The 21,717-nt window shown below is 37.5% G+C and overlaps 1 protein-coding gene across 8 annotated transcripts in view; it reads right to left on the bottom strand.

Annotated features, from left to right (window-relative positions):
- Window positions 1–21,717, bottom strand: part of LOC150086298 (suppressor of tumorigenicity 7 protein homolog) — a 172,335-nt gene that overhangs the window by 135,003 nt on the left and 15,615 nt on the right. For 4 of the 8 annotated variants that reach the window (XM_090373812.1, XM_090373814.1, XM_090373813.1 and 1 more), the window contains exon 2: window positions 2,658–2,740. In XM_090373812.1, the coding sequence (XP_090229938.1) occupies window positions 2,658–2,740 (83 nt within the window). Of the gene's footprint in view, window positions 1–2,657; window positions 2,742–21,717 lie in introns of those variants that run through there. The other 4 variants (XM_090373816.1, XM_090373817.1, XM_090373818.1 and 1 more) reach the window with 1 other exon arrangement.

Raw genomic sequence — 21,717 nt, 5'->3', positions numbered from 1 at the left:
CTTCACAGATGAGTCCAGGTGTGACCTGTGGTCAGATTCTCATCAGATTATAGTGTATTGTGAAAAACAAACCTGAAACAACCCTTTGTACATAGGACCACAGTCTATGCTCCTGTGCGTAAATAGATTAGCCGATAAGGGTAGCATTAGTCTCTATGGCTGTACAGACCTCCAAACACCATGAGGAACAGGACCCTGACTGCACACAAATAAAAAGAATTATATATGTGTGCCATATGATTGTGTTTCTATGCCTGAGCTATAGGTGAAGAGTTTTCTGATGAATGATGATACTCAACCCCACAGAACACAGCTGTCCAATGATACGTTGGGAGATGACAACAAAAATTGAGGGTAACATTCATATAGTTTGGCTTGCCTGCTCTCACAACTAGAATCCATCAAGCACATCTGGAATACAAGAAGACATATTACAGCTCATCCAGATTGTTAGCTACTCAATCAGCTGGAAACAATACTTACAAAAGAGTGGAGAGCGATTCTGCAACATCTCACCACTGCCTTTATATTTTATTAATGCACTAAAGGTGCAAAAAATGTCTTGTCATTGGGAACCATATACCACAGTCAGGAAAGAAAATGTATACTTTCTTCAAACAAGATGCATGGTCTGAAAATTTTCAAGGAAATTGAAAAAAAATGCCACTAAATGTCTTCCCAGATGCAAGGTCCTCTGTTAAAATAACTTCTGCTCCTGTCAAGAATTGCATCAAACATGTTTATTCTTCAGATTTGACTGATGATAGAATTCTTCTGTTAAATGATCCTTAATCAGGTCAGAAAGATGAAAATATGATTTTTATCTTATCTTCCTTCATGGATTAGGTGATCCGCCTGTTCCAATCTCGAAGAGGTCTGTCCATCTTTTCTTTGGTCTTCCTCTGTCTCTTTTTCCTTTTGCTCTATATGTATAAGCTAATTTAGGGAATCTATTATCTTCTATTCTTTCTACATGTTCTTTCCATCTTTGTCTATATTTCATAATTTTTCCATTAATTGAGTAAATCTTTAATTCCTTTCTAATATTTACGTTTGGTATTTTATCTAATTTTGTACATCCTTTAACATATCTTAAAAATTTCATTTTTAAGATATGTTAAAGGGTATTAAAGAAAACATGATTTAAAGAAACTTTATGTGGTAAAATGATTTACACAAGTATCATTCCACCAAAAACAACCAAATATATTCAACTGATGGATGCGTATTTCTTTGTACAGTATAAAATTATAATTAAAATAATAGAAGATAAAGCAGCAACAACAATGTTAACTAATCAACTTTTCATCATGAAAAGGTATTCTTTGGTTCATAAGCAGTTTTGTTTTCATTCATTCTAAAAAATGTTAACGTGTCCTTGGCAAAAATCTGGTTATACAAAACTAATGATGGAAGTTATCTTCATTAGTTTGATTTTGATAATGTTAATCAACAAACATTTAAACATCTCTGAATACGAAGAGTATTTGATTGTTAAGGAGATTGTGAAAAAATTTTAATTCATAAAATGTATGTATTGTTCAATGTTTATGCTTAACTCATTTTGTAGATGGATCATCATGAAATATTAGACAATATTTATCAAATGGCTTGGTGGCTAAACTCCTTTCAGACAGAATATCTCAAAAAGTTTTCCTACAAAAAATGTAAGCTCTGAAGGACACTGGAGGTATCCCTTATGAGTGAATCAACACGTATCTCAGATGTATCTAATAGAACTCTTTGTTGGTGAGTAGGTTAATTCTTACGGACTTCAAAATATCATCTATTTTTGGCAAGTTAATCTAATTAACTGGAAATTCCTTTTGTAGTTTAGATTATTAAGTTTTTCAATAAAGTTTAAAATACTCAAGTTTCAGTAAAGAGCTGCTTATAAATTAGGAGAAGAATTAAAAGTACTTTAGAATGGAAAAAAATTAAGAGTTATGATGATAGTCAAGAAATTTACCATGCAGCGTAAAGAAGCAGCTAGGAATTCACATAGTAGCCTGTATACAATTTACAAGACAGTAGAGAGAAGGATGTTATTATGCAGTGGTGAGACTGCATTTGAAATATTGTATTCAGTCTAGAGGCTACACCCAGGAAAATACATTAAGCCTCCAGAAAAGGTTCAAAGGATAACAAGATTGGTAAGGACTGTTAATTGATGTCTGTATGAAGAATGGCTTCAAATATACACATTGTAACTAGACATTTTAGTGGGGGCTTAAATGAGGTGTAAACAGCCCTGAAGGAAATCTGTAAATGAACAAGAAAGGTTCATTTTCAGCAGTAGGAAAGACAAAAACCAGGAAGAGGACAATAAATACAAAATCTTTAGAGAGTAACAGAAGGATAGATCATAAATTTACCTTCAGGTAACATACTGCAGATCACTAAAATAAATCACCTGCCAAAATGGCTGAAGTGTATGACATATGTCATCACATTTTCACAAACATTGTTTGTAAAAATGTGATTCCCTAACTGTTTTGGACAATGTATGCTACTTGAAAGAACAGTGAAACACACACCTGAGTTATTTTTCACTGTTTATATATGAACAGAAATGTAACTGTGAAATTTGGGTAAAATTAAGTATAAAATAAGTTAACTAAAAAATGCCTTTTCATTAAAATTTACACAAGACTTACCAAAATGAGTCCAGATATCAAAGATGATGTCCCAGTCAAAGCCACATAGAATTTTGGTGTTAGAGTGTTCAAAAACATTGATGCTGCAATAGAAGTTAATATTTTTTAAAATATAATATAGTTTATACAAATGCATAAAAAAATAAATACTGGACTAGAATTATTAATTACTGCTATTATTACCAGCCCATTAATATTAAAGCAATGATTTATCTACTAAATCAGGGGTCAGAAAACCTGAGGAGATGGTGTTCCTGAGGTGAATTTTCAAAATCAGAGATAGCATTAGCAGTAGTAGAGCCACATGATGCAAGAAAGCAAGAATATACAGCATTAGCCATAAGGAAAAAAAAGAAGAAAAAAAAAAAAAAGCCATTCCCATTTCACTGATCCATTCGTTCCAAATGTTTGTCTAGTTCTGCCTTGAATTTATTTAAGCTATCAGCTTCCACAACAACAGATGGAAGTTTATTCCAGCAATCAACTAACCACTGGCTAAAGGCAAACTTCCGCATATCTATTCTACAGCTGGCTTTCCTCAGTTTGAATCTATGCCCCCTCAGGTTTGCAATCTGAGCAAGAGGAAGAATCCCATCAGCATTGAGCCTGCTCAATCCATTCAAGGCCTTATTAATTAACATGTGACACAGAAGCCTATGATAGATACAAGTTGATCTGTAACCAGGTTACAAAGGAGGTTAGGCAGGCAAAGGCAGATTACGAGAAACCTTTGGCAAGGGATGCAAAGAAAAACAGCAAAGATTTCTTTACTTATGTAAACTCTAGAAGGAAGAGGATGCATCCAGTTGGTCCACTTGATATTGATGGTTCAACTGTTGATGATCCTGCTCAGGTAGCTAACAAACTAAATGAATATTGCATCGACATTCACACATGATGAGTTATTCAGCGAGGGGAATGCCAGAGGTATATTCAACTCTGGCAGTAAGCTAGAGAATCTTGTAATAACTGAGAGTAAAGTGGAGGAGAAATTGTTGAAGATAAATACAAGAAAGGCACCTGGGGTGGATGGGATCTATCCAGTTATATTAAAGGAGGCAGCAAAGGAAGTAAGCAAACCCTTAGCCATAATTATGAGAGCTTCCTTGGACTTAGAGGAGGTGCCCACAGACTGGAGTCCCTCAGGGTTCAGTGTTGGGTCCATGGTTGTTTTCTGTATTTATAATTAATATTGATGATGGTATATCAAGCTTAATGTCCAAGTTTACAGACGATACAAAGGTTGGCAGGGTTGTTAAGGACACTACTGACAATATGCTGCTGCAACAGGATCTGGAAAGGTTGAGCAGATGGGCTGAGAGGTGGCAAATGTAGTTTAACATTGACAAACGAAAATTACTACATATGGGAAACAGCAACCCCAGAGCAACGTATCAACTCTGTGGTACTACACTGACAGTGGTAGAGAATGAAAAGGACCTGGGGGTAATTGTGCAGGCAGATATGAAGTTCTCTGAGCAGTGCCGACAGGCTGCAAGAGTAGCTCATGGTGTCTTATCAATGATATACAGGAATTTTTCTAGCAGGGATAGGGAGGTGATTATTCCCTTGTATAAGGCAATAGTCAGGCCGCACCTTGAGTACTGTATACAGGTCTGGAGGCCTCATTTCAAGAAGGATGTAGAGCTGCTGGAACGAGTACAGAGAAGGGCAAAAAGGTTAGTGAACGGAACGAAGGGATGTTCTTACGAAGGAAGGCTTAAGTTTTGCAAATTACAGTGTCTGGAGACTAGGCACCGGCGAGGTGATCTGATAGAGGTGTACAAAGCCTTGAATGGTTTGAGCATGCTTAATGCTGATGGGATACTGCCTCTTGCTCAGAATAATCACCTGAGAGGGCATAAATTCAAATTGAGGAAAGACAGATGTAGGATAGATGTGCGGAAATTTGCCTTTAGCCAGCGGGTAGTTGGTTGGTGGAACAGACTTCCATCCCTTGTTGTGGAAGTTGATAGTCTAGATAAATTTAAGGCTCAGCTGGACAGGTATTTCGAACGAACGGAGCGGCGAAGTGGAAGGGTTTCCTTTCTTTTTTTTTTTTTTTTTTGGCTGATGCTGCATAAGCTTGCTTTCTTGCATCATATGCCTCTACTAATGCTAATGCTAATTCAGACACAGCATGGGTTTGTTAAGGGAAAGTCTTGTCTGACAAATTTCATAGGATATTATGATGTGGTTACAAAGGAACTGGATGCAAAAAATAATTCTGATATCATATATTTGGATTTCAGGAAAGCTTTTAACACCATGGCGCATGGAAGACTATTGTGCAAATTGGAGTAGAATGGTATTAAGGGTAAGTTGCTACAATGGATAAAAGGATGGTTGAGTGGGAAAGACAGAGGGTGGTAATTAATGGGTGCTGCTCTTCGTGGACTAATGTTATTAGTGGAGTCCCACAGGATTCGGTGTTGGGTCCTCTGTTGTTTTGTATATTTATCAATGATATTGATGAAGGTATATCAGGCTTAGTGTTGAAGTTTGCAGATGATACAAAGGTTGGCAGGGTTGTTAAATGACAGTAATGGCAGTGTGCTACTGCAACAGGATCTAGATAATTTGGACAGATGGGCTAAGAAGTGGCAACTGAAGTTTAACCTTGACAAATGCAAAGTACTGCATATGGGTAGAAGTAACCCCATTTTCTACCACCTTAAGTATACACTTAAGGTGGTAGAAAATGAAAAAGACCTGGGAGTAATTGTGCAGTCAGATATGAAGTTTTCTGAGCAATGCAGACAGGCTGCCAGGTCAGGTCAGGTCATGGGGTTTTGTCAATGATTTATAGGAATTTTGCTAGCAGGGAAAAGGAAGTGATTGTCCCTCTATATAAGGCAATGGTCAGGTCACGCCTTCAGTACGGCATACAGGTCTGGAGGCCTCATTTTAGGAAGAATGTAGATTTGCTTGAGCGTGTACAGAGAAGTGCAACAAGATTGGTGAGGGGAATGAAGGGATCCTCTTACCAAGAGAGGCTTAAGTTCTGCAAATTGCAGTGGCAAGAGACTAGGCACCTGCGCAGTGATCTGATTGAGGTCTATAAGGCCTTGAATGGATTGAGCACGCTGAATTCTGATGGGATCCTTCCACTTGTTCAGATTAGGAACCTAAGGGGGCATAAATTCAAATTAAGAAAAGACATGTAGAATAGATGTGCGGAAATTTGCCTTTAGCAAGCAGGTGGTTAATTGCTGGAACAAACTTCCATCTGTCGTGGAAGTTGATAGGTTAAATAAATTTAAGGAGTAACTGGACAGGCATTTGGAGGGAATGGTGTGATTTTTTTTTTTTTTTTGGCTGATGCTGCATAAGCTCATCACTTGCTTTTCTGCATCACTTGCCACTACTACTACTAAATGACCTAATGAGACTTGTGGCAGGGAAGAAAAATGCATGGGACACATTATTATTAACTATATGGTGCGTCAGCCAAAAAAAAAATTCCCGAGTTACCCTGAGAGAGAGAGATTCAAAAGTAGAAGGGATTCATCAAGAAAGAGAAGAATGGTGAGCCCCTGGAGTTAATATAAATTATCAGGAGTCGCAGATGCCTATAGCAGATATAAGATAGTATGTAATCAAATCACAAAGGACCTTAGCCAAGCAACGGCAGATTACGAGAATTCTTTAGCAAAAAATGCAAAGATAAACAGTAAACACTTCTTTAGTTATGTAAACTCTAGAAGGAAGAGGATGAATTAGATTGGTCAACTTGACATCGACAGTTCAACTGTTGATAAACCCGCTGAGGTAGCTAATAAACTGAATGAGTATTTTGCATCTACATTCACACGAGAAAGTCTGTAGGGAAATGGAGGCCAGAAGCTTATCAAACTCTGGAAGGGATGATTTTGCAATAACAGAGAGCAAAATGGAGGAGGAATTGTTGAAACTGAACATAAGAAGGGCACCTGGGGTGGATGGGATGTATCCAGTTATATTAAAGGAAGTAGCAAATGAAGTTCGCCCTTAGCCATAATTATGAAAGCTTCCTTATGACTCAGGGGAGGTCCCCATGGACTGGAGATGTGCAAATGTGTCCCCAATTCACAAAGTGCCCAAATGGATGTCAGACAAACTAATGAGACACGTGGCAGAGAAATAAAATGCATGGGATGCACATAAATTATCCGGCGACACAGAAGCCTACAAGCTAGTCTGTAATCAAGTCACAAAGGAGGTTAGGCAAGTGAAGACAGATTATGAAAAACTTTTAGCAAAGAATGCAAAGAAAAACAGCAAAGACTTCTTTACTTATATAAACTCTAAAAGGAACGGGATGAATCAGATTGGTCCACTTGATATCAGTGGTTTGACTGTAGATGATCATTCTCAGATAGCCGCCGAACTAAATGAGTATTTTGAATCTACATTCACATATGAGGAGTTATTCAAGGAGGAGAGGGCCAGATGTTTATCAAATTCTAACAGGAAATTAAATGATTTTGTAATAACTGAGAGCAAAATGGGGGAGAAACTGGATGGGATCTATCCAGTTATATTAAAGGAGGTGTCAAAGGAAGTAAGCAAACCCCTAGCCATAATGATGAGAGCATCCTTGGACTCGGCGGAAGTAACCACAGACTACAGATGTGCAAATGTATCTCCAATTCACAAAGGGTGGGGGTTCAAAGTGTAACAAGAGTAATTACAGACCTGTCAGTTTGACTTCTGTTCCAGGGAAAATAATGGAGTTACTGTTTAAAGAAGCATTGCAGGATCATCTAGACAAAACAGCAGCAATAATTCAGACACAGCATGGGTTTGTCAAGGGGAAGTCTTGTCTTACCAATTTGATTGGATACTACGATGTGGTCACAAAGGAAATGGATGCAAAAAATAATTTTGATATTGTATACTTGGATTTCAGGAAAGCTTGTGATACTGTTGCACATGGAAGACTACTGTACAAATTGGAACAGTATGGCATTAAGGGCAATTTGCTACAATGGATAAAACAATGGTTGAGTGGGAGAAGGCAGAGAGTGGTAATCTATGGATACTTCTCGGCGTGGACTATTGTTATTAGTAGTGTCCCTCAGGCTTCTGTGTTGGGCCCATTGCTGTTTTTATCGATGATATTGATGAAGGCATATCAAGCTTAATGTCAAAGTTTGCAGATGATACGAAGGTTAGCAGGGTTGTTAATAACAGTAATGACAGTATGCTGCTGCAACAGGATCTGGAAAAGTTGGGTAGATGGGCGGCTGAGAAGTGGCAACTGAAGTTTAACATTGTCAAATGCAAAGTACTGCATATGGGTGGCAGTAACCCCAGAGAAATGTACCAACTATTTGATGTTACACTCAGGGTAGTGAAGAATGAACAAGACCTGTGGGTAATTGTGCAGTTAGATATGAAGCTTTCTGAGCAGTGCAGAAATTATGCAAGAATAGCAACAGTGTCTTGTCAATGATATACAGAAATTTTTCTAGCAGGGATAAGGAGGTAATTATCCCCTTGTATAAGGCAATGGTCAGGCCACACCTTGAGTACTGCATACAGGTCTGGAAGACTGATTTTAGGAAGGATGTAGATTTGCTAAAATGAGTACAGAGAAGGGCAACAAGACTGGTAGGGGAACAAAGGGGGTGCTCTTATGAAGAAAGGCTTAAGTTCTGCAAATTGCAGTTCTGGAGACTAGACACCTGTGAGGCAATCTAAGGTGTATAAGGCCATGAACGGACTGACCAGGCTCAATGCCAATGGGATTCTTCCACTTGCTCAGATTATAAACCTGAGGGGGCATAGATTCAAACTGAGGAAAGACAGTTGTAGAATTTATGTGTGGAAATTTTCCTTTAGCTGGCGGGTAGTTAATTGCTGGAACAAACTTCCATCTGTTGTGGAAGTTAATAGCTTGAATAAATTCAAGGCAGAAATAAACAAACATTTGCAATGAATGGATCAGTGAAATAGGAAGGGGTTTTTTTTTTTTTTGGCTGATGCTGTATAAGTTTGCTTTCTTGCATCATGTGCCTATACTAATGCTAAAAGGTGCACAGGTAATTACAGACCTATAAGTCTAAATTCTGTTCCGGGGAAAAGAATGGGGTCACTGGTTAAGGAAGAGATTCAGGATCATCTAGACAAGACTGCAGTTATATTTCAGACAGCATGGGTTTGTTAAGCAGAAGTCTTGACTGACAAATTTGAGATACTGATGTGGTTACAAAGGAACTGAATGCAAATAATAATTTTGATATCATATACTTGGATTTTATGAAAACTTTTGATACTGTGGCACATGGAAGACTACTGTACAAATTGGCACAGTATGGAATTAAGGGCAAGTTGCTACAATGGATAAAAGGATGGTCGAATGGGAGAAGACAGAGTGGTTATCAACGGACACTGCTCTTCCCATTTTGCATTCTTGTAATGCCAAACAACACAAGGTTGGGAATAGCCATGAGATAAAGGCTCCATTGGAGAAGAGACAATCACCAATTTGTGATCTGAAGTGCCTAAAGGATCTCTCACTTCGACCGTGTACTTAAAAGGGTTGTTTGTGTGAAAAAGATCAAGCGTGTTGGCTGTATGATTAGGACTGTCCGGTATTCTTGTAGGTAAATGAACAATCTGTGCAAGGTCATTAGTAATTGCAAAAGCCTCAGCATCTCAACCAGCTGGGTCAGTGTGACTAGAAAACGGAAGCCAGCTGGAGTTGTGAACTTTAAATTCACCAAGGAAAATTACTTCACTATTAGGAAAGTTGGACTGGAGAAAGTCAAATTGCCAAGTCTCTGACAGGGAATATCAGAACGGAAATATGCACATGTACCACCTTTGAGGTGAAAGGAATCATACAGCGAATAATTTGGGCATCTGAGATGAGCAGTAGTTGAATCAACCGATAACTGAGATTCTGTCAGAAAAAGTAAATCGGGTTTGGGAGACTGCAAGTGGAAATGGACATTGTTGAGATTTGAATTGAGACAACGTATATTTGTGAAATGAATTAGGAAGTGTTTGGGAGGTTTAGATCTTTTTGCAGATAAGCTTGCTCTATTAGTTTGACAATTCATGGTGTATTCAATAGTAAGAAAAAGTGGGTGGGACATGCTGTATGAAGTAATGAAATTTTTGGGTATGGCATACACATGGTAAGAATATACCCAGATCCTTGACGTAACGGGGCCTCGACAATTCCCCCTGCATATACACCACTCGGACTCCCTCCAGTCACTATCTGGCAGAGTAGAGGTAGTAAGATTATACACTAGTGAACCGGAAGCCTCCTAGAGAGTTACCAATAGGTTCGGTCTGATGTACTAACTAGCGGCCGGCCTGCGAACACCGTTATAGAGCTGTACCCTCGAAATATAAGGAATACTGGATCTCGCCACGATATTCATTATAACCTCAAAAGTCGTCAATCATACTGCATGATGGAAGAGATGGGGAAGGGTTGAATGGAACTTAGCTCTAGACTAAACATGGGTTCCACCACTTCAAGCCTCCAATAAGCAAAGTGGTGGTATTGCACCGGTTGATGAGTCATCTACCACCTAGTACTGCCTGGTAACATAGAGGGACGGCATTCCTCCATGTGGTGTGGGTGCCACACTTCAACCCCTGCTTACGTTGGTTCACACCAGGGTGGTCACCCACCATGTACTTATGCATGGAGGTTATACCCAGGATTACTAACAGTGCCACCATCGTGAAGGTGCAAGCAGAGGATTTGGCTGTCACAGATCATCCAGACTTCGCCGAAATTGGGTCCACTTGACTTGAGTGTCACCTGAATATCAGTTCCATCAGCGTTTTAGACTCCTAGATTGCAAGTACAGCTTGTCTGGTATATCTGAGAGAATGTCTGTGACAACCTCAAGGATCATGAAATGGGACCATGAAATGGTCCATGTATGTGAAATGGATATAAGCTGTGCTCACATAATGTTCACCATACTGTTTTGTGTGGAACACCAATATGAGTAGGAATTCTTTGTGTGCTAATAGTAGGACTACGTTCTACCGACTGAAGAATTTGTTCGATTTCATCCACATTTTGTTCATTTACACATTCAGAAGAAATATCGGCGATGAGAACTGTACCAGTTCCCAGCACTGTATTCCATTCCTCCTGAATCACCCTGTATATTCACTGATGTCTCAAAATTAAGATTAAAAGAAGTTGTGCAGAACAATGGAAATGCATTCCAATCACTTCCTCAACTTCACGCTATTGGCTTGAAAGAAACACATTAAAGTATGTCCAAGATCCTGAGTGCAGTAAAGTACCATGACTGTGTAAGACCTAGATCCTACAAATATAATAGAAATATTTATTTTAGCTAGAATAAATCCAGGAAGGGCGATGGAAAGGGAGTATTAAGTTTTAAAAATAGTAAGTATTAAGATTGAATATTTAGTTTGAATGCAATAAAGGTTAAAGTTGGAGAAACACTGGATTTCAGGATGAGGAAGTTATAGATGTATGCATTAAATAGCAGCTAAATGGAAACAAGAAATTACAAATAATATAAGAGAGCAAACAGGGACAGCGGTCAGGACTAAAGAAAGGGTGCTATTTGCAAAAGGGGCACAAAAAGGGGTTACTAAGGGCAAGAACAATAGGACTGTGAAACTGGGTTATGAAGCGTCCCTTTTGATCTAAGCCACCATTAGGAAGTAAACAGGAAATGAGTGGACGTCCAGTGTTCGCGTAAAAAGAAAATGGCATCAGGGTGACTGATATTTGGGTAAGTTCACAATATTTAGCAGAGAAAGTGTGAGAACATGAAACTAGGTTTTTGGAGGTGACCAGCAAACACGAAAAGATCATACTGCTGTGTGAAAAAAAAAAAATTACAGGAGAAGGGTTTGGTTTGTGCACAAGGGAGAGAGGGTTGTGGTCGGATGTTTTAACAAATAGAAAGAAATGAAAAATTAAACAGAGTATGGGGATGGGTTGAGAGTTCTTGGGGGAGGCGCTCCAAACTTGAGGGAAAAAGAAAAGTTTGAGGGGAGAAGATCGTGAGTTTGCGGGTTGAAGTGGAAATAGAATTTTTGGTGATCAGAGTTCACAAATCATGGCAAGATGAAGAAGAAGAAAAAAAAAAAAGGGGGGGGGGGGGTGAGAGAGAAACAGGTAGTGAGGTGAAGAGGACGCAAATACGTGCGAACTGAAAGTGATGATGTCTTTTGGAAGTATGGAAGAGCAGGAAACATGCGGTGCAAGAAAAGAAAGAGAGCCTGTCTATCATGGAAGGCAGTCATCAGGTGATTGGCGTGCCCAGCAACAAAATCGCAAGCTGTACCTCCAAAGTTATGTTGTGTAAGAGACTACACTTGTGTCTAGGGTCTGGCCCGTCGAAAAATAGACAGTTGTGCACATATGTGAGCCAAGAAAAGAAAGAAAGCCTGTCTGCGTGGAAGGCAGTCATCGGGTGATCGGCGTGCCCAGCAACAAAATAGCAAACTGTACCTCCGAAGTTATGTCATGTAAGAGACTACACTTGTGTCTAGGGTCCGGCCTGTTGAGAAATAGCCAGTTGGGCAAATATGTGAGTCAAGAAAAGAAAGAAAGCCTGTCCACCACTAAGGAAAGCAGAGTGCTCAAGAAATGTAAGGCAGTCAATTGGGTGATTGGCGAGCCCAGAAACGAGATCACAAGCTGTAACTCCGAAGTCATGTCGTGTAAGAGGCTACACTTGTGTCTAGGGTCCGGCCTGTTGAGAAATAGCCAGTTGTGCAGATATGTGAGCTAAGAAAAGAAAGAAAACCTGTCTGCCACTAAGGAAAGCAGAGTACCCAAGAAATGGAAGAAAGTCTGTCTGCCACGAAGGAAGCCTGAATGCAAGGAAATTGGAAGTAGCGGCCATTTCGGAAAGTAAGTCTGTTCCTGTTTTTTTTTTTTATTGAACCCCGAACTCATGGACTCAATCTAAACTCTGTAAGAAATCGATTGATAGTTCTTTCTAAAGAAAATTCCAGTTCTATTAGGCAAGTTAGTTGCTACTAAAGTTGAGATAAATTGTAATAAATGTCAATGATCATGAATAACGAAGGGGTGGTACAGGGGTAAATAAAGGGAGAGAAATAGTATAAAGGAATCAGTAAGAAAATATATGCATAGGGGTAGTTATGTTAACCTATATCATTAATTTAAACCAGGTGCCAACACATAACATAACAGATGAGGTGTAGAGAGAAAGAAATTTTATTATTGAGAAACCTAGAGTAAAGGGGATGACTAAGACGATAGCTAGAGAGTAACTAAGGTAGAATGGGTAACCTACAGTGAATATTATTGATGTCCGAGGATACCTATTGTAATACATATCATGTGTTAGAAGTTAGAAAAAAAAATAAGAGTAATAAGAGGAAAAAAAATGAGTTTACTGATGTAAATAATAAAAATTGGTAATGGAAAGGAATGATTAAGTAATCAGTGATGATTCATAATAAGTAAGATACAACTGATACAAAGTGTTGTTGATAATTTGTAACGGAAAGGGAACGGCCTTGAGAATAGTTGATGAGGGAGAGATGAGGTGCGTCTCTCATAGATGCACTGTTTCTGCTGCGTGCCTCTTCTACAGATACTTCCATGGGCACTGTTCTTCTGAATTGGCTTCTATAATTCCCGCTCTCTCTTTCAAAACAGTCCAAACACGTGCCGCCACCAGCCAACATCCATTTATTGTCCAACTTCAAACCCACAGAACCAACTTTTCATCTTCCTCATTTATTCATTCAACTGCCGTTTTCTGGAACAACCTTCCTTCATACGTATTTCCTGAAAATTACAATCCACAGAATGTCTAAGAATATATAAATTCATACACCGACCATTGAATAAAATTTAAAATGACTACAATCTTTACACAAAAATATTTACAATAAACTATTACGGAATGCTAAAAACTGTAATAAAAGATCATTTACAATAAAATTTGCTAAAATATAAAACATTAAAAGCGCTAAAAATCTGAAGCTTTCGGGAGCGTCAGCTCCCTTCTTCAACAGTGATATGACTTCCTGCAACATCTCCTTAAGTAGCAGGCTCACGGTACCTCCACACGTGGTATTTCTCCACGTGGTTCAATCGGCACATGGTCAGAACTGGAAGCGGAAATGTCTCGGGAACGTGGCAAAGAAAATCGTTCATCCGACCTTAATATAACTGTTTCAAAGATAGGATTAATACGTATACCTCTATCTCTATTCATTGTATTCCTACTGGATGAACTAATCCGTAAACCCTCGAGCCATTTACGCTCCCAGTATCCATGTGCAAGATCCAAAATAATAGCGTCCTCCGGGGAGATTTGATGCTGCTTCTCCCAAAAATGTTCGGCCACAGCAGACTTGTTGTATTCAGCGGTTCTTATGGCATTTAAATGTTCCCCCAGACGATCCCTGAGCCGTCGTTTTGTTTCCCCCCACATAACTCCCGAAAGCTTCAGATTTTTAGCGCTTTTAATGTTTTATATTTTAGCAAATTTTATTGTAAATGATCTTTTATTACAGTTTTTAGCATTCCGTAATAGTTTATTGTAAATATTTTTGTGTAAAGATTGTAGTCATTTTAAATTTTATTCAATGGTCGGTGTATGAATTTATATATTCTTAGACATGAGTTTTCCCGACCTCAGAGGCCTCTTTCAGGATACAATCCACAGAAGTTCAAGTCCAATGTCAACAAATATCTTCTTTCGTCTTCTCAACCTCCAACCCAAGCATGGTACTAAGTACTATAGGTTCTAATACCTCTCGTGTTTGGGGCTCACATAAAAAAAAAAAAAAAAAAAGATAAGTGTATTGTACTAGCATGGTTCATATATATGGAAATTGGTATGCCTGTATGTAGTTTTTTTTTTTTTTTTGTAAATGTTGTATATAATGTTCATTAAAGGTTTCAAATTTAAAAAAAAAAAAAGACAGCTTGTTGTTATTATTTGGTTTTTTAGGAGCATTAGCAACTAAGGCCATATTGCTCCAGAGATATGCGGTGGTCATTCCCCGACCTTTCCGCATCCTCCGTATTTGGTGGTCATGGGCTCGAACTCCGGTCTAATCAAGAAGCGTGTGCTACGTACTGCTGCTGCTCCTGCCTACCTGGCTACGGAGGCATAAGTAATGAGCAAAGGGAATGCTTTCATCAGGACATATTCTGGGATAATGTCATATCATAATGTTTCTTAAGAGGGAAAGTAAAATGAAATAGACTGTAAAAAAAGAAAAAAAACTGAGTGAAACACATTTCTAGGGAAACAGAATGTATATAATACATTATATGTGTGATTAAAGTATTTAAAAATTAATAAGACATATTTAAGGCAGCATATGTAATACTGTATGATATTTGTAATTAGCCATTCAATAAGTTACTAAAATTTCAGTATAACCTTCGATGGAGATGTGATAGAGAAACAATTTTGGCATTTTTGGAATCAGCAGATCAATTTCCTTTAGAATCTGCAACTTTTTCTACAGAGCTGTATGTTTTTTTAGTCAAATGAACTGTCACACAAACGAATCAAATGATTAGGAGTTTATTCAAATCATATGAGTATAGTGCAAATAATTAATTATGACCTCTCGATTAGACCAGCATTAGTACGCTACTGTAATGTCCGACCTGAACAAAACAAGGTGCTTTTGTTTTTAATAAACCTGGCTTCTCTGCAGTGATTTGTCTTTAGTAAAAAAATATTAAATATTTAAAGAGTATTAGCTTATAAATGTATAAAAAATTTCTTATCCGACTGTATCACAACCCCGGTCTTTTTTTTTTTTTTTTTTTTTGTCCCAAGCCACTTTTAAACTCCTGACAAACTTGTAATTCCTGGTGATACAAAACCATATATTTAGAAGCATTACACTTTAGATGCCTTTTTTTTTATTTTCAGACTATATCTAAAAAAAGTGGCAACATGGCCTGTTCTAGTTGTTTGCTACTCTTTCTCCCTTCAAATCATCAGCACACTTTGACAACTTCCCTGTACTGTCTTGTCAATGTCAAGAAGGTCGTAAATGGGGGAGGGAGAATGTCTGAAGAATGTCTGTTTATGTTTATACTCTATCTTCTATATTTTAGGAAACTATTGATCTATCTTACCAGTTATTCTGAAGTCAGGTTAAATAAACTTGCAACCAAATGTTTTATGACTATATCATAATAATTTACAAGAATGATCAAAAAAGAAGTCCTCCTCATGAACTCATGTCGATCCATTACGGATAGCACTTATTCAAATAGTCCTGTATTGTGTTGTATCCTTAACCGTAGACTCCATGATCTTAGTAACCACAGAAATCAAACTTAAAAAAGTCTACAGTTGCCATCACCTCTTTCAAACTTGCTTTATGGATTAGGAAGATGACACTTCTCCAGTGTGAGATCGTCCCAGAGCCCAATAATATTACTGAGAATCTAGGATGATCCTCCAATAACATTATTAGAGGATCTGCTGTTCAATGCTATTTTCTACTGAAATAGTCAATAGATACATGTTTTTAAGAAAGGTCTAAAATTTTAAAAGCTAATTTAAGTGTACATAGCTCTGCAATAAAATTGCTGAATTTAATTGGAAAACAGGTTGAGGTGATAGTATTTAGATCTGCGTGTGTATCCCACAGATCTGCACGTGTATTCCACAACCATCAACTGATGTGAGATTGCTCCGGCTCCACAAGAATTTCATGGTAAATAGAACTCAAGAAAACTATGCTGTGTTATTTTAATTTATTTTATTATTTATAATTTGATGTATTATTATTATTGTTTAATTTAATATAATCTGCATTATGTTATTTATATGTAATTTTTCTTTAATTACATTAAAGCTATTGTACGTATCCTGTATTATATTTCTAGTGAAATGATATCTCTGCTGCTTGTAAACTCCTAGCTTAGTGATGTGAAGGGTTTTGTAAAGTCAGGTTATGTACTTGCATGTACCTTTGCACCCTACAATAAATATATTTACTTATTTATTTCTTATCTGACTTTGTTGCGCAAACTTACACATCGGATTTTGAACCATCAGCATAAATTGCAAGCATATAGTTCCCCATTTACAAAAATAGGTATCTCCACCAAAATATATTTTCCAACTGACAAAAATGTTACAATTTGGTGGACAGATGGAGGGTCATCATTACCCACCTCTTTGAATTTTGGCAAGATAAATATTTCAACTTTGTATCAAATAATTTAAGTGCAAGTGGTCTACTTATTTTTCATAGTAAATTACTCAATATGAATCAAATAAGCATTTCCAAATGGGTTGAAGGCAGATTGCATTTTGCCAGTAAAAAAACAAACAATAGCACTTCCTCCTAAGAGGTAATGGGGGTTTATGAGCATCTATATGCAACATGGACTGGAAATGTTATAAAGCACTTAGAGAGCAAGTCTGAAAAAATTCTGCTAGACTGAGTTAACCATTTAAGTATGCTCTTTCTAGCAGAATCATTAAGATGGGGTGCCTGCTGCTGGCTGTGGCACCCCATCTTAATGGGGTGGGGTGCCACAGCCAGCAGCAGGATAATTCCATGCTGCATCCCAAGTCACGGCCAAAAACTTAAGTATATTGTTTTTTTAAGGTAACTAGCACATATATATTAAATGTACTCTAAAGAAGCTACCAATGTACTATGTGATGATCCTATAAGATTTGTTACATGCAATATCCTTGTACTTGTAACATGCAATATCCTCAGTTTTATCAAAAATAACATTTACCATTGTTTACATCCAAAGGGTATCACAGGGTATTTCATTTAACGTGCACTAGCTGTTAACCTGTTCAGCTATTAATTCAGATTTATGAAAAAAGCCTTTTGTGCTATATGTCTTGTAAATTTTTGAGATAATGTGTCAAAATGGATATAAAGTCTACAGGTAACATTTTACAAATTATAACATTATTTACATAATCGACTGCTCTTTTTGTCAATTCGAAATTTCCCTGCATTTGTTTAGTCTATAAACATCAAAAATTTATTTTAAAATCTCCTCTGAATCATGATTCATAAAATAAAAATGTATCCCCCCCCCACACACACTTTTCTTGAAAGTTGTGTGGGATGAATTATCCCACACGACTTTTTTAATTGGATTTTGAATAAATGTAATTAATTATTAATGCTTTGAAGTTTAATGTGTTCTTATCTTCATTTGTGGGTTGCAAAAACTGCTAACCCGAATAATGCTTTTTATTGGGTAGGATAGGAGGCACTAGGGATAAATTTATGAAACCAAGGGGGTCAGGAGCCAAAAAAAAGTTTGGAAACCACTGCTGAAAACTTTAAAATAATGTTCATGGGTATATAATGATTCAAAAAATTTGTTTACTTCAACAGCTATTCATTTAAGGTCATCAGTCATGTTATTGAAGCTATCCTGTAATGGAACAATATGGTTCAGTCTCTTCCTTCTAGCATTTCCATATACAAAAAGTTCTTTATTACTTTTATTCTGCTAGAAAATATGGCATAGCACCTGCTATGCCATATTTTCAAAATCTGCCTTACCAATTTTTACTCCTTAAATTAATTTTATTATGGTAATTTATACTTGCCAGTGTTCAATATCACTTAAAAATCCATCCTACACAACTATCTTTTGTTACAGACTTCATCAGTTCAATAGTCATCCACTTTGAACTAGGTCCAGAACAATAATCCTTTAGTATTAATCATATGGTGCAAGGTTGTTCACAGCTACTGCTATGTGAGAGAGAAAGAGAGAGGTTGGTTGGTTGGTTGGTATAGAAGTTTAACGGCACGAGGGCAACTTAGGCCAAAAAGCGCCTAATCCAGTGTTTGGATATGTGCTGGAAATTTGCTTTATTTGATATTAGAAATGTTCATACAGTCTGGTTTTTTTGAGATAGGTGAAAAGCTCATCTAGATTAGCATTGTTTTCCAACAGATGGATTAGTGATAAGGGTTCTTGAATTTGGGCCAGGGAGCAGAAGGTAGTATTTCTGATGTGAGAATAAAAAGAACAGTCTAAGAGGATATGGCAAACTGTCAGTTGTGATAAACAATGAGTGCATATAGGTGGGTTATCGCCCATGAGCAGGAACAGGTGGGTCAAGTGTGTGCCCTATGCGCAATCTTACCAGTATTACCTCTTCATGTCTGTTTTGTCTGAACATTTGTGGTTCTTGTTTAATTTCAAATAATTTATTGTTCGTCTGTGTCTTCCAAAGGTTTAACCACTGGCCTCTACAGATATGTCAGATATGCTTTACAAGGTCTATGCAGGGTACTTGGTAAGATGTTGGTGCACTGCTCTTTGGGTACTTGGCTGCCTGGTCTGCTGTTTCATTACTTGTGATGCCAGTGTGCCCTGGAATCCAAGAGAAACTTACAGTATGATTCCTATCCTGCAAATGATTTAGACGAGACCAGATATCTTTTACTATGGGATGTGGGGTTGAGATTTTATTACTTATTGCAGACAGCACACTCATGGAGTCTATATATTAAACTACTAGGGTTGAGGACGGATATTGATATTGTCTATAGCTACCTCGATTGCATACAGTTCTGCAGTATAACTACTACATTCAGTCGGAAGAGATACAGACACTGTGAATGAGGGAAAGACTGCTGCAGCACCTATGGCGGCAAGAGAGAGAGAGAGAGACTTATGTTTCTTTATTCACATAAATACTAACCATCCATGTAACTTATTCCAATGATTAACAAGTTGCTGATTTAAAGAAAACTTCCTACAAACCAGTCTATAATTCTTTTCTCCTTATTTTGAATTATGCATGTTCCAACATCATTTAATACCCTCAAAATGTCATCTTCATTCATTTTACTATCCACTCTCAGACTTTAATTAGTTCTCTTCTAAGGGTACACCTAGTTATCAAACTCTGCAGCAAACACATGTAGTCTTTCCTCATATGGGTACCTTTTTTGTTCATCTCACCAAGCACATACTTCCTGAAAAGGTCCATCTGTGTACCTTTTCGAGAAGTATGAGATCTTTTTTTTAAGTATATCACCGTATTCGGATATTTTTTCTTCCTTTACCACTTACTTTAATTCAACCCCGCTGGTTATAAGTTATTTTGGGATTACTATTTCCCAAGAAAATGTGAATATCATCGGTTTGGCTGAAACAAGAAGAAGAAATGAATCACTTATAAGTTTATCAAGTGGAAATCTGCTGTACACCATTGGAAACAGTGAAAGGAGTGAAGGTGGAGTTGGGTTTCTGGTCCATAAAGATTTTAAAAACAACATTCTGGAATTCAAAAGTACATCACCAAGGGTGTCAAGACTAATACTCAAGATTTCGAAGAGGTACAAGCTAAAGATTATAATGATTTATGCACCAACATCGAGCCATGATGATGAAGAAATGTACACTGAAATTGAGAGTCTTCTAGATGAGCAGAAAACCCACTACACTATTATTATGGGGGACTTCAACGCTAAGGTTGGAAAAAGGCAAAACAGCGCAGAAAGAGGAACTATAGGAAATTTTGGAATTGGTGAAAGAAATAAAAGAGGTGAAAGATTGTGGAATTTGCAGAATCTCAAGGAATGTCAGTAATGAACACTTTTTTCAAGAAAAGGGTGAACAGAAAGTGGACATGGAAGAGTCCAAATGGATTAACAACATGAAATCGACTTCATCCTCACTAACAGAAGATATATTGTGAATGATGTTACCGTCCTGAATAAGGTAAATGTTGGAAGTGATCACAGAATGGTAAGATGTACACTTGATATAGATGTAGGAAAGGAAAGGAAAAAACTGACTCGAGTAAATAATACAAAGGTCTTTGAAATAACAGAGGAGGAGAAAAAGCAGTATGTACTGGAACTTAACAAGTTTGAGCTTCTGCAGACTTCTCAGGACCAAGATATTGACGAGGAATATTACAACTTTCTGAAAGTGATAAAGCCCAAGAAACCTATAGGGAAACAGAAATCCAAAGAAGAAAAAATTAGTCAAGAAACACTTGTCATGATGAACCAAAGACGACAAATGAAGAGCAAGAAAAACACTGACAGGGAGAAAATTGAGTATACTGAGTTATGCAAAGCCATTAGAAAGAGACAGAGAGGACATAAGAAGATTTAACACAAGAAAAGTAGAACAAGCATTAAGGGAAAACAAAGGATTTAAATCAGCAGCCATGAGCAGTAATACAGAAAAACAAATGATACTGAAACTGAGGAATAGTGATGGTGTACTTATAAACAGCAGAGAAGGCATAATTCAAATAGCAGAAGACTACTATAAAGTATTATATAAGAAGCAAGGGAATGATGCCAACAGTGGGGAACATGGATCACAAATTAGCAGCACATACGACATACCCAATATCCTTCCTGATGAGGTAGAACATGCATTGAAGAAAATGAATAATCAGAAAACCCCGGGGGGGGAAGAGATGAAGTTACTGTAGAGTTGTTAAAATTAGGAGGAAGAGACATAACACAAAAACTGGCAAGGCTCTTCACAAAGTGCATTAGAAAAGGTGTGATGCCTAAGCAGTGGAATAATGCAATCATAGTTTTGCTGCATAAGAAAGGAGATAAATCAGAAATTGGAAATTATAGACCAATTAGCTTGTTATCCCATATCTACAAGTTGTTCACAAGGGTCATTACTAACAGATTAGAAAGAATACTTGATGAGAATCAACCGAAAGAGCAAGCTGGCTTTAGGACAGGATTCTCAACTATGGATCACCTTCACGTAATATCACAGCTAATGGAGAAAGCAAATGAATATAAAACACCATTATGCCTGGCATTTGTGGATTATGAAAAGGCATTTGACTCCATACAGCATAAGGCAATGTTTCGGGCACTGGAAAGACAAGGCATAGATACTCCATATATTATGATTTTGAAGAAAATATATGAGAGTGCTACATCCTTTATTAGACTAGACAAAGACAGTAGCAAATTTAAAATCGAGAAAGGAGTTCGACAAGGAGACACAATATCTCCGAAGCTGTTTACTGCTGCCCTTGAGGAAGCTTTCAGAAGATTAGACTGGTTGCAGAAAGGAGTCAACGTGAACGGAGAGTACCTAAAC

This window comes from Mastigoproctus giganteus, chromosome 5, assembly GCF_048544385.1.
Source record: "Mastigoproctus giganteus isolate SK-2022 chromosome 5, ASM4854438v1, whole genome shotgun sequence".
Lineage (NCBI taxonomy): Eukaryota > Metazoa > Arthropoda > Arachnida > Uropygi > Thelyphonidae > Mastigoproctus > Mastigoproctus giganteus.
This window is presented reverse-complemented; position numbering and strand designations above follow the sequence as displayed.